General features: G+C 37.4%; 1 protein-coding gene across 1 annotated transcript in view; it reads right to left on the bottom strand.

Annotated features, from left to right (window-relative positions):
* The window catches only part of LARGE1 (LARGE xylosyl- and glucuronyltransferase 1), a 566453-nt gene that overhangs the window by 45995 nt on the left and 505607 nt on the right, over positions 1 to 14851 (bottom strand). The window contains exon 10 of the mRNA XM_003771101.4: positions 12607 to 12762. Coding sequence (XP_003771149.1) covers positions 12607 to 12762 — 156 coding nt within the window. The remainder of the gene's footprint in view (positions 1 to 12606; positions 12763 to 14851) is intronic.

Raw genomic sequence — 14851 nt, 5'->3', positions numbered from 1 at the left:
TTTCCCCTCCCTTCTTTTCTTCTTTCCCCTCCCCTCTTCTCTCCTTTCCTCCCATTTCCTTTTCTCTTTCTTTTCCTTTCCTTCCCCTTTCCCCCCCTTTTCTTTCCTGCCCTCTCTTCCTTTTAGCTTCCACTTTCCTTTTCCTTCTTTCTTTTCTCCTCTTCCTCTCTTTCCTCTCTCCTTCTCCCACCTTCACCTCTCCTCTCCTTTCCTTCCTTCCCTCCCTCTTTCCTTCTTAATTGACATAAACTGTTATTCACCCAGGTGGGCTGTTCAGGACTTGAGCTCTCCTTCCTGTAATATTCAAACCAAGCAGTGGTAAACATGTATGAAGACACGAGGAGCTATTTTTCCTGTGACCTGGGTGGATGTAAAGTGCACAAATAGCTGCTGACATGCTGCTCTCACCCGAGAATTTTAATGAATTCAGGTTTTTCTATGGTGTTACTCTGGGATCCAGCTGTTTCCACAGCGCCATCTGTTCCGAGCAGTGTCTTGCCAAGCCTCACAATGGAAGGTTTAGAGAATCGGCTTATATGTGTCTTATTTTTAACTTCTAATTGAACCATGGTCGCTGTTTTTGTCTTTTTCTTTCAATGGGTTTAATGTAGGGGATGTAAGGAGATGTGGCTGCCCAGTGATCCTGGAAGTCAAGAGAATGCCAATTTGGAACATTTCTTCACAATAGAGCCAAGATAAAGAGCTTCAATCTTTAGGGTCTAAGGAAATGACAATGTGTCCAATGCTCCAAGGGAACACAGGTGCCAGGGCATAAGGATTTTGGAAGCCATCTAGTCTTGCCCAGGGATGGTGGGTCAGAGAGCCTGGAGCTAAAGTCAGTCAAGTCCCCCACACTGCAAAGGAAAAGAACTACCTACCATCTACTACAGTCGGTGAAACGGGACAGCAGAAATATTGGAAGGATAGCTCATCCATTAGCCCACAGAGTTAGGACAAAAAAGACCTTGACAGGCTACAATATCCAGCTGAATCTATGGAGGTTCAATTGAATAGGGAGAAACATAAAGTCTTACATTTGGATTCAACAAATTAGTTTCACGGATGGAAGATGAAGGAGGTATGACTAGTCAAAAACCTGGGGAAAAGACCTAAGGTTTTAGCAAAGTATAAGCAGAATAAGAGTTAAACTCATGATGAATGATCATGAATGTTAGGGCCAACTTCGGTTGGATTAAGAGCAGAGTGACCAGGACAGGGATCCCAAAAGCTTCTGGTCTTCTGTCCCACTCAAACCACATTTGGGACATCTTGTTTTCTCTTGGGGTTCTTATTTAGGAAGGACACTGACAAGCTTGAAAGGTTTAGGGTATAAGAACTAGAGATCATGGGATTATTGGAATCTTTTGGTTCCAGTTTCCTCATCAATATGATGAAGACATTGTACTGAGATCTTTTTCATCTTGAGATCTACGACCCTATAAACCTAAGTCACTTCACTTTCATGGGCCTCAGTTTCCCTTCCTGGAAAATAAGGGAGCTGCAAAATTTTGAAAATTAAAAAAGAAGTTTAAATTAAAAAAAAAGAAGGTTGGTATATGATTGTCTTGGAATACTACTGTGCTAGAAGAAATGATGACTTCCAACAATTCAAGGAAATTCCAATAGACTTGGGATGGAAAATGCCAATCATATTCAGAGAGAGAACTAAGGAGACAGACTGTGGGTCAAAGCAGAATATTTCCATCTTTTTGTTTGTTTGTTTTTCTTTTTTCTTTGGCAATTTGAAAATATTTAAATATGAATTTAGGAAGGAAATGAATATATTCAGTTAAATTTCTCATTAAAAATGAGAATTTCTTAAAATCTGAGCACAAAACCAAAAACCTTGAGAGTCAGTATTTTTTTTTTCTTTCTCGTGTTTTTTCCTCCTTTTGGTCTGATTTGTCTTGTATAACATGACAAATATGGAAATATGTTTAAAAGCACTGCACATATTTAACTTATATCAGATTGCCTGCTGTCTGGAGAGGGGGGAAGTAAGAGAGGGAGGGAGAAATATTTAGAAAACGAAGTTTTACAAAAATGTATATTAAAATATCTTTACATGTATTTGGACAAATAAAATACTATTGAAAGAAGAAATGATGAGCTCAGTGATCTCAGAAAAACATGGGTAGACTTGCAGGAAATAATGAAGAGTAAAATGAGCAGAATCAAGAGCAATATTGTTTTAAGAATGAATTTGAGTGAATGAGACATTTTGATTATTATAAATACCCAAATTAAGTACAAAGGATATATGCATCCAGAGAAAGAGCTGATAAATAGATGTATAGAATGATTTTGCATATATATACATATTTCAGTCTAATTAATGGTAGCCATCTGTAGGATGGAGGTGAAGGGAGAGAAGAAAAAAAGGAAAAAAAGAAATTTATATGGTAACTTTATGATATATTTAAAAGGAATAGCAAGTTGTAAATAATGAATCTACAATTTCATGTGCAATCATTATTTTTTATTATGCTATGTTATGGAAATGTTTGTTTTGTTCCATAAATTAAAAAGAAAATAAATAATATAAAAAGAAAAAAAAGGGGGGGCGGATTAGTTTAGATGACCTCTGATATTCCTTCCAGATTGATGTGTCCTAGGAGCTGGGGAACTTTTAACCCAAAGAAGAGAAGATTGAGTAGAGATTCTATATTTTCCTCCAAACATCTGCCAGGTTGTCATATAGATGTGAGATTTGATTTATTAAATTTGGTGTCAGAGGCCAGAGCCCTCAGGAGAATGGAGATGGTTTGAAAGGAGATAAATTCAGATTTGAAATAAAGAAAAGTGTCTTAAGCAGTTTAAATTGTCCAAGAGTGGAGTGGGCAGCCCAGGAAAGCAGGACATTCTTTGTCCAGAAGTCTAGCTGCAGTTTGAATTGTACTGTTTTGTAATAGAGATTCTGGTTGAGATTTAGGAGCTGTTAGGTAGGCAGGGATTCTAGGATACTGTGAATTGGGCCTCAGCAATGGGAAACCAAAAACAGCATCAAAACCAAGGAGCTTCACTACTGAGCTGATATTAGACTAAGATAAATTTCAGTAAATTGTAATACTTTAAAAAAATACAATCAAGAGGGTATGATAATGATATTATATGCTAATATGTACTTTATATGCTATTATATGTTACAGATATCTTTATATATATAATACTTTATATACTATTATATATTATATATACTAAGATGAATCTCAATTATAATATTTTTAAAAATATAATGAAGAGATTATATTATTATATACTAATATATACTTTATATACTATTATATATCATATATATAAAATAAGACATATACTTTAAAAAAAGAAAGTATATAATATGATTGTACATATATAAATCAGATTGCTTACTGTCTAAAGAAAGGTAGAGAGAAGTGAGGGAAGACTGAAAAATTAAAAAAAAACAATAAATGCTAAAAACATTTATGTATAATTTTAGGGAAAATAATCTCTATAAAGCAAGCAGTATGAATTGGAGAATTATGGCATTGTAGGTAATTGTTTTGTTTTCTGCTTTGTGTATGGAAATGATGTTTTTTGTATTTATTTTTTAGTTCAATCTTTTGATTAGAAAGAAAAGTGATGCTAATAATAGCAAGTAAGAACAACAGTTAGCATTTCTATAGCAGTTAGAGATTTGCAAAGTAATTTACTCCTTTGATCCTGAAAACAATCCTTAGGTAGGTGCTATTATTATCGCTATTTGACAGATATGGAAATTGAGGAAAAGAGAGGCTAAGTGACTTGTTCAGAGTCACACATATAGAGTCAGAGAGAAGATTACAACTCAAAGTTCTGAGTTCTATTCCCTGCATGATCTAGCATGGGAAGACCTCTGTGAACTGATTCAAAATGAAGCATCCTTTCTAGGTAGCCCACTCTACTTTTGGTCAGCTCTCATTGTAAGGACAGCTACGGGGTGCCATAGTGTACCATACTTGGAATTAGGATTATGGATCTTCCCAAATTCAAATCTGCCCTCAAACATTTATTAGAATTAGTGTAATTGGGGTAAGTCACTTAATCTCTTTTTCCCTCAGAGGGAGCTGGGTGTTGCAGTAGGCAGAGTCGGGAAGATCCTAGAGCTGTATATCATCCTGCTCAGTTTCTTCAACTGTAAAATGAACTGGAGAAGGAAATGGCAAACCATTCCAATAGTTTTGCCAAGAAAACCCCAAATGGGGTCACAAAGTGTCAGACATGATTGACAACATTGTTAGGAAGTGTTTTCTGGACATCAAATCAAAATCTCTCTTTAAATAACTTCCCGCTGTTTATACTGCTGCCTTCTGGGATTGAGTAAAACTCTCTTCATCTGTACAAGTCCTTCCAGATCTATGGGGCAGTTGTCATGCTTTGCCTTATGCTTTCTTATCTCTTGGTCTTTAATTCAATCCTCTTCTGTCATGAATTCAAGATTATGCAAATCAGAGGATCAGGGTTAAATTCTGGCTTTGTTGTTAGCTGGGCAATCTTGGGTAAGTGACTGGCCTTCTCTGGACCTTAATTTACTCTTCTAAAAAAATGAAGGAGTTGGATTGGATAATCTCAAAATTCCCTTTTGGCTGTAAGATTGTATGACCATCATTGTTACCCTAACCTAAAAGGCCTCAAACTTACTCATATCCTTCTTCAAATGGAACCAGAAGGTCAATTCAGGTTATGGCTCCAATAAGGTCATTTTCTTTTGAACCTAAGCTTTCTTCCTCTAGAATTAATACCTGAGTATGTCTCTGAAGACATGGAGACTAAGAATATGCTTTAAATCTTTGCTCTGAGCCTAAAAGTCAAGCGTGCCAGTTTCTTAAGCTAAAAAGCCTGTTTCACATGACCCAGTTTTGGGCAAAAGATCACTTTCTATCACACTATGGGTCTCCTAATTGGCAGGAAATCAACCAGGGGCAAGAGAAACTGCAGCAAATGGAACATTTTCTAAACACACCATTGATGGATCTTCAACTGTCTCCATAGCCAATTCCCTTTGAATTAAAATTCTGGAAAGAATTGTTAATGAAAACTGACCTACAAGTCAGAAATAAGGGATATTATTGGATCAGTAGCATACTTTAGTTTTGATGAAAATTTGCGGTCTTTCTTTAAAAAAAAAAAAAACCCAACAATTATACACATACAACCCAACCAGGATGAGCTTGTTGCTTGATGAAGGGAGACTGAGAAAGGTTAGAGGCAGGTGGGAATATTAGAAGTCATTTGATGCAGACTCCTGCCACCTCCTAATCTCCTAGCCCCTGCCCGCCTTGAAGAGTGCAGCTGTTGATGTTATTGTTTGTTCTTTTATTCTAGAAGACAGCCATGATGTCGTGGAGGTAATGCCATGACATGCAAATGAACTGGATTTGAATGAAGGAGGGCTGTCCAAAGTCATTAAGTTCACTCTCCTCCAGAGCATTTGGGTCCAGTGGCAAGACAGAGCCCAGAACAACTATACATAGCTCTGGTCGCAGTGGGAGATCTTGGCCTTTTTAAGCCAGATCACAGTTTGACAGAGGGAACACCCACTCAGTGATTGAGGTTAGGTAAGAATTAAAGCAAAGAATGGCCTCTTTTAACTAGTCAAAAAAAAATACAATCTCACAGCGGGAAGATCCTCTGGTTTTCTGTCCAGAAGAGAAACAATTCCTGTATACACTTACTCAGACAAAATAGGAAGTCCCTTAATGAGGTATACATAAAAACACTGAATTCTAGGCTTGAGAGTGGCTCAGTGGATAAAGAAAGAGCTGGAGTCAGAAAGATCCAAATTCAAATCCAGAGACTTATTAGTCCGAGGACCCAGAAAACATCACTTATTCCTCCCTCAGTTTCCTCAACTGTAAATGGGTATAACAACACCTATTCCCAAGAGATTGTTGCGAGGATCAAATGAGCTAATGTGTATCGACATCTACATGGAAACATAGGTATGTAATTATGTATCCTGCGTGTGTGTGTCTATATATGTTATACATATAGGATATGTTATCTCATTTGGTCTTCACAACTGACAGAGCTGGACCTGAATACTCTGATTACCAATATTGGGTTCTTTCCCCCTTATCCCATCTATATTCCCATCTCCTTTCCCATGATACATTTCTTTAAAAAGCAGGTATCATTAATGACCTGGGAGTAGACAATTATTTTTTCTATATTTGTATACATACATACAAATATATAAATATGCACACACCCTGTAAACTGCACTGACTATAAGATACTGTGTATGTATGTAATTGTTGTTTAGTCATTTTTAATTGTGTATACTTCTTTGTAGCAAAGATACTGCAGTGGTTTGACATTTCCTTCTCTAGTAAACAGGGTGAAGTGAGTTGCTGAGAGTCACACAACTAGCAAATGTCTGATGTCATATGTGAACTCAGGTTTTCCTAACTCTAGGACTGGTGCTCTATTCATTCTATCCAATTGCCCCAAATATATACTAAGCACTTTGCAAACCTTTAAATGCTATCAGATGTTATTACAATTATTATTGAGGTATGACACAACACGCCCTCATTTTACAAATGGGGACATCAAGGATCATAAGGATGAGGTGATTTTTTTCAAGGACACAGAATGAGTTGATGTTAAAACTCGGACAAGAATCTAAACCTTCAAGGACCTTTTCCTTTGTTATTTAGGGAATAAAAGAAGAAATGACATGGGAATAATGATGTACCTCTCCCATCACCACACATCTCTGTGTTCATTCCAAGTACATGAAAGACGATGCTGCAAGAGCAGCTGTCCTCCCCCCACATACACAGCTACCACTTTGCCTCCCAGACCCAATAAGCTGTGGCCCTAATTGTCTTTCTTTGAAAATCGCCACCATCTGTGCAGTCGTAGCAGCTGTAATGACTTCTTCCCGCAAGCTGGGAGCATCCGGGGTTGGGTGGGTTCCAAGATGCTCCCCTTTTCCCTTAGCTTGTGGTAGCCAGATGACACTTGACACTCTGCAAAGGACCAGGTGGCTCACTTCCCAAGGAGATGCTACCCCATAAAGGCGATGTTTTACAAACACCATCTCTAGCCCCGCTACTAATCAGGTGACGTGAGAGAGTCTTCTCTTCCCAGGTTTTTAGTGCACAGGGGATGCTAAAGGTATATAAGCATGGGGAGAGGAGAAGCTGGATGTGGGAGGGGATAAGAGCTTCATTCATCCAAGTCTGGGGTCTAGCTTTGCCACCTTCAAAAATCTAGAACACGGAGGGACCTTCTGGATCATGGAATCCAATCAATGATATCTAGCAATATTAAGTGATGTACATTTTACAAATAAGGAAGACCAAGATGCACTGCAGAGTGATCTGTGCAAAGAAACACTGTATGAAATAGCTGAGCTGACGTTCAAACTAAATCCTCAAACTGCAAACTCAGTTCTTTTTCCCTCTATGCTTTGGGTGGCTTTGGAAAAGTAATTTCAATTCTTTGGGGACCGGGGTTTTTTGTTTGTTCCAATTGTGAAATAATGGAGCTTGATTAATGAGGCTTTCAGATTCCTTCCAGTTATAAATCTTATGTTTTGACAATTCAGCGAATGGGAATAACAGCCTAATACACAGAAATGCAACGATTGGTGCTTAGCATCATGTGTGTTCAGTCATTTTTTCAGTCATGGATGACTCTTCATTGCCCCATTTGGGATTTTCTTTACAAAGATACTGGAATGGTTTGCCATTTCATCATATTCACAGATGAAGGGTTCAGTAAACTTGCCCAGTAACTTGCCACAGTAAGTAAGTGCCTGAGGCTAGATTTGAACTTAAACTCTTTGGCCTCTACGGCTGGCATTCTGAGCATTATGGCATCACCTGGCTACCCTGACCTCCTGTATTCCTATAATAGTTCTTCCTTTCCCTTCCACAGTTCTGTGGTTCGATACACATATTTAATCATCTATATGATATTATTAGTATAAGGAGTACCTAGTGAGTGACCTAGAGTTGTGTTGGGGTACTGGCTAGAAGGAACATAATTTTAGAAGTCATCTGTTTCTCATCCTCCACCTTTACATTCTTCCCTCCATATTATCATTTTCTCTTTATTATTATTATTTAAAAAATAGAAAAACAAAAAACAGAAAAGGAAAACAGAACAAAACAGAACACCGTCTACCTCTACATTCTTAAAGAATTGCCTTAAATGGCAGTTAAATGGCACAGTGAATAGAGAGCTAGCTGAGCCTGAAGTTAGGAAGCTTCTGAGTTCAAATCAGGCTTCAGACACTTGCTAGCTGGGTGACCCCTGGGCCTGGGGGACACTAAATCCAATTTGTTTCAGTTTCCCCATATGTAAAAGGAGGTAGAAATAAAAATGGCAATTCCATTCCAATATCTCTGCCTAGAAAACCCCAAATGGGGTTGTGAAGACTGAAATGACTGACACATAAGAGGTAAATGACTTGTCTAGAGTCATTCAGTCAATCAACATACATCAGAGGTGTTTCTGATTCAGATCTTGGTTTCTGTTTCTGACTCTCATTCCCTCTTTACAGATGAGGAAAGTGAGACTTTAAAAGATTAAGAGAATTATTTAGGGTCACACAGCCACTATATTACTGATGATGATGATGATATTTTACATATCATTTGAAAGTCTGCAAAGTGCTTTACAAATACCTCATTTTATTTTTCAACATAGGAGCCATTATTATCCTCATTTTACAGATGAGGAAACTGAGATCAGTGAATCTCCCTTCTGCCTTTCTGTGACTGGATTTGAACTTAGATCTTGACTCCAAGTTTGGCACTATTTACTAGTCCACCCAGCTGCCTCTATCTGTCAGAACCTGGACTTAAGTTCATATTTCCAGAATCCAAAGACAGTTTTCTATCCACTATGGCATGTTTCCTCTCATATGTAGTAGTGGATGTCCTTTAACAACATAGAATTGCAATTTAAAGTCTAAAAAAACTGATCTGGAGACACTGAGATGTTAACTGACTTATCCCAAGTGATTCTGTCATTATATGTCAGAGGGAAACCTTGAGCTCAGAGCTTGAATATCTCCAAACCCAGACCTTTATGCACTATCACATGATAATGGAAACTGAGTAAGAGAGAGGAAAAAGCAAAGCAGCACATGAAGGTGTAAGGAAAGAAAGATCATTTCAGATGAGGATCAGGAGGGAAGACTTCAGAGAGGAGGTAGTATTTGAACTGGAACTTTATGGATGAGTAGAATTTCAACAACCTTCCAAATTCTATGATATAGCCAGGCCCAGACTTATTAACTCTGATTTAAAAAAAAGGAAACTGAGGCACACAAAAAGGAAGTAATTTGTTTGCTATCCATAGAGGGCATAAGCAGAAGACCCTGAATTTGGGTCCAGGGCTTTGGAATCCCTGAGCAGGCCAGTCCTGCTTCTGCAATGAGCCCCGCTCCTCTGCAGGATGCCGAGTGAATTTTAGTCACTTGCTGACATAATTGAAAGATGAACTAATGACTTGAGATGACCAGGCTTTTTATCTGAGGCTCTCCTGTGGAAAAAGTCATGCTGAAAAGTCTTCATTTAGCTTTTGAAAAATGGTCCAATGAACACTAAGAGATGGCCGATGATGATAAACACTGATTGGGGAGAGGGAACTAAGCAAAATCAAAGGAACGAAATGTTTTCATGAAACCTCGAAGAGCTTTGCAGAATCTAAAAGGCTTTGAAGCCTAATAGTCCTTGGTCAATCACACTTTTTCTTATTCCCCAATTCTCCTGAAAAATAGACTCTAAGAAGGGATCAGTGGGTAATCCCTGCAGTGGACAGGAGCTCCAGAAACCTCTATAATGACCAGAGTAATGGGTGGCAAAGGCTCATTGTCACATGTGCATTAGTAAGGGTCAGCTTCATGATGGTCATCATTGGTCAACTAAAGGAATTTCATGGTCAACTACTCTCATGTGCCAGTGCTGACAGATGGGTAATTTTGGTCCCTGGATCCTGAGTTCACAGACAGAACTATGTAGTTGAGGGAGGATGGGGCAGGGCTAGCACCCCCTCACCATCAAAGACATCTACTTTGAGCAGAGACACTGAGTGAGGTCATGTCAGTCACCAACATCTTGCTATTGATGGAAATGACTGTTAATGACTATCAATTTGGGGAGATCCAGAGTTCCCCCTCTTTTCTAAAGTTCGAATTCTAAAAAGTTCAATCTCTCGAAGGACACTGATGATAATAAGTTTGAACTTTCTTACTCAAGACCCCACCTAGATAGAATGGCCATTGTGGCACATCTGTGGCACAAGCTTGGAAAGAACATAAATTCTTTGACTAGAATGTTCAAAACTGGTGGGTGGTCTGGATATAGAAATAGTGTCTTTGTCCAAAGATGATATGATGTCACTCTCAACCCCTTGTTGTAATCTCTTATTAATTGTTAACCTGGGTTGCCATTTTTCTTCCAAAAGAACATACAAGCCTGGAGTCTGCCCACCATGATTGTCTTTGGTCTAAGAGAAATGTCAAATGACCATCATCTTATTTATAAACATGCTGTCCTTATTAATAAAATGATTAAATTACCCAGAAATGATTTTTTTCAAACCTTTAATTGCCACACCATGTGTTCACTGATTGGCTGTACTCATGCACAGTGGGTCACTGATCTAAAGTCTGTTTCTTGGCTCTCCCAATGATACCCTGTGTGATATCACTTATGAGCTGAGTGACCTTAGGCCAGGCATTTTTATCTCTCAGCACTTCCTCTGACAAATGGAGGGGTTAGTCTGGATCAGAAGAGTCAAAAACATGAACCCCATGTGGTCCACAACATTTCTGAGCATGACCCGAACTATATTAAAATGTAATTTTTATCTGATTTTAATGTGTGGATGTATGACTAAAAAAAAGAAATGTATAAACATGGATAGTTTTCTAGGTCAATATGCAGCCTGCAGGGATTCTTATATATAGTTTAATAGCCTCTATTTCTATTTGGGTTTGACACCATTGGTCTAAATGATGTTTAAGGCCCTTTCTAGTTCTAAATTTTATGATCCTATGCTTCCTGCTCAGTCTTTTGGATTTGTTGACGCTGGTAAGGTCTTTTAAAAGAATAGCATAAGCATTATGAATATGGAAATATGTTTAGGAGAATTACACATGTTTAATCTATATTGGATTGTTTGCTGTATTGGGGGGGAAGAAGGTAGGGAGAAAGGGAGAAAAATTTGGAATACAATATTTTACAAAGATGAATGCTGAAAACTGTATGTATTTAGAAAAATGTAATACTATTAACATTTAAAAAGAAACAAAAAAAGCCTAGCATATATATATGTTTTGATTACCACCTTAGATGACTATTTGAACCACTCGCTTTTTATCTAAGCTATTTGTTTCTTCTCTCTGTCTTGTTGCTTACTTCCTTTTCATTACTAGCACACAAGAACCATCTTTATGGGGTTCTGATAAACTCTAGACCTTCCAAACAGAAAGACAATGGATGTTCCCACAAGGCTGGCCATTTGGCCAAGGGAGACAACATTATTTACTTTTTTTATCCTAAGGAAAAATCATCAAAGGAAGAGTTTGCTTGACAGTGGTCAGCAGATCAGTTCTGTAACATGTGTGAAGATAGCCTTGAGTTTTCCTCACATGCTAAGGCTTGTGAAAATGGTTCCAAATGAGAAATCTGATGACTCAATTACTATCCTTGGATCTGCCCCTGATTTTCTGTGTGACTATGAGAAAGTTATTCCATTTCTCTGAGATCCTGCTCATCTTTATCACAAGAAAGGAGTTGGGCTAAGCAAGATGCAGAAGTGTTTGATTCTGTAACCTCACTGGAATCTGCTCAACTTATTTTCATTGTTTAGGAAGCAAATCAGCCACAAGCCTTTCTTAAACCTCTGTCATGGTGGTACACATCCTATTATCTTCATTATCTCACTCTATCCCAAATTTCACCTAACAAAAATGATTTCATTTGGCATTGCAATGCACCTGCTTTTCCTCTCTCATAAATGTTTTAGTGCCATCTATTGCCATGCTACTAGTGTTAATAAATTTTAAAAATGCAGAAGAAAAAAGCCAGCTGTCTGTCTATCTGTCTGTCTATATTTCTGTCTTGTATTGTTCAGTTATTTCAATTGTGTCCAACTCTTCATGACCCTATTTGGGTTTCTTGCCAAAGATACTGGAGGGCAGTTTTAGATATGCAAAAAGAGCATCAACAAAATAGTTGATTAAAAATGCAAAGAAGAGAAAAAAAGGTAGAAAGGGATGCAAACAATTTGAGCCGTTTTGTTATTGCCTTTTAAATTTAATATCAAATCTGACTTCTCATAACTTCTTTGATTGTTGGTGCTAGAGGGAACCTCTGAAGTCATCTGCTCCACTGGACACCTGATCCTGTCCTACATAACCTGACAAGGAGTCATTCCATATTTTCCTGAAGACTTTTGAGAAGAGAGGAGTCTGCTTCCTCCCAAGGCATCTCATTTTACTTTGGGATAAGGGCAGTAATCAAGACGTTTTTTTCTTTCTTTTACTTTCTTTCTTTTTCTTAAACATAGAGTCAGATACATTTTTGTTTCAACTTGGGAAGACGGTTGGGAAGGAAAATGACCTTAGCCAGCCTCACTTACGTTTTCACTGTTGACATCAGCCTCACTGGGACAGCCAAATAGCTCCCGCCTCAGCAAATTCCCATCATACTCCAGAAATGTCAGGTACAGGTTTCGGAAGAACTCAACATGTTTGTTCTTTACACGGAGTTTCTTTGGGGAGTTCCAATGGATCACCTGGGAGGTGGGAAGAGAAAAAAAAAGTCATGTTATTTTTGGTATCCTCACAGACCCCAACCATTATCTTTGTCCCTTTTCATTAACCAAGGAATATTGATTATTTGACATTTTTGTGAATTCTATAAGTGCAGTGAGATAGAAGATATGATTCCTCCTCTCAAAGAAGCTTTGCTTCTAGCTTGGAAGACAAGATATGAACTCAAAATAAATCATGGTAGAGAGACACAAAGTAGTGTAGTGAATAGAGAGCTGGTCTTAGTATCAGAACGTCTTAGATTCAAATCCATTTCTGAAACTGGTTGTGTCACTCTGGATAATTTATTTAACCTTTCAGTGATCCAGGTGATAAGCTGAAGAGAAAGGGCCAATCTGCAATGGCCAGGAGAGCTCCTTGTGTAGCGTTATCCACATCGGTGAAATCAGAGATTTACCAGAAGTGAGGATTTCAGTAATATAGATTATATAGGCAGCAAAATCTGCAGAGGAAAGTTGGAACCCAAAGGACTTGGGTTTCATAGAAGAGAAGGTGGGATTTGAGTTGGACTTTTAAAGATATACAAGACTCTTAGATCTTGGGTAAATAACTTCAACTCTGTGTCACTCAGTTTTTATATTGGTAAAATGGGGACAATAATAGCACCTACCTTGCAATGTGGTGAGAATATATAGGATATTTATCAAACACTTTGCAAGTTTTAAAGGGCTACATAATCCTAGTTGTTCATTGTTATTTTTATTATTTGGATAGAAACAACAGGTAAGGGAGAGCATTCTAGATAAAAGGAACATCATGGTACTGTGCTGGCACTGAGACAGAGTGATAATAAGTTGCTTTCAGTCAATGAATCATTTTGGACCAATCATATAAGAAAGGTGCAAATATATTTTCTAGGTGAGCATATATGTCATATTATAATGGAAAAATCTGAAAACTATCTAGTTGACCAACAAGATAAGATGCTACAGACTACCAAAGAAAGGTAGCATATTAACATAATCAAAAACTGTCATGCAATTAAAACTAGAAGGTTGGAAGCATACAGGGAAATCTGAAAAGACAAAACAATGCAAAGCAAAAAAAAAAAAAAAAAAAGCAGACCTGGAAGAAAAGAAAGCATATTAAAAATAAATAAATTTTATATATATATATATATATATATATATATATATATATATATATATGTATGTATATATCCCTTATATCCTTTCTATAGAAGAGGGAAAGTGACTAAATAGACAAACCTGTTGAAGACTTTGAGGGAATGACTATTGAATTATGGTGATATATTATACATTGAAATTAATCATTTAAATGTAAGTAGTGACAGTCATGGATAGTGAATAAAGAGGAAGCCTTGAAGTTAGGAAAACCTTAGGTCAGGTCTTCCTTCTAACAAATGAATGAATGAGGGAAATATAAACAAACATGGATTAAGCACTTATATGTAAAGTACTGTGTTAAGTAATGTGGATAGAAAAAAAAAGTGGGGGCAATTCTATGCTCACATAATGAGGGTTGATAAGATTATGAAGATAAGATACAATTTATGCATGATATGATTCTTAGGGATTTTTTTTTTGAAGATAAAGGGGGCAAAGCAAGCTTTCCAAAATGAACAGATTACAAACACTTAAGCATATAAAATAAACTTAATGCAGAATGATGCTTTACCATCAAGGGGACTTTTAGTAATAGCTGTTAAAGTTTGAATGAGAAATACTAAGCATGAAAAACAAGTTCTATATTTTCTGGGAAATCACAGTTCACCAGTTTGCCTAAGAAGACTTACCCTCTATGTGCTTCTGGGTAACTCTATGAGGGGCAGGGTTTGTTGACTTCTAGGAAGGAGAATTTGGGAGATATGGGCAAGAAAAACTAGGAGAGGAAGGAGAAACTAAAGGGAAGAAGTTCAAATAAGTAAGTTCTTAATCCCATAAGACACCCAAAATCCTAGTATATTTGTGGTAAAAGGAAACTTAGGGATCATCCAATTAAATCCTTTCCTTTTACAGGTGAGCAAAGTGTGCCACTGAGAAGAAAGATTATTTTCTGAAAACTACAAAACTACATAATTAACCAGGCTGT

This window comes from Sarcophilus harrisii, chromosome 5 (assembly GCF_902635505.1).
Source record: "Sarcophilus harrisii chromosome 5, mSarHar1.11, whole genome shotgun sequence".
Taxonomy (NCBI): domain Eukaryota; kingdom Metazoa; phylum Chordata; class Mammalia; order Dasyuromorphia; family Dasyuridae; genus Sarcophilus; species Sarcophilus harrisii.
The sequence above is the reverse complement of the archived record's forward strand: the minus strand, read 5'-3'. Positions and strand labels throughout refer to the sequence as shown.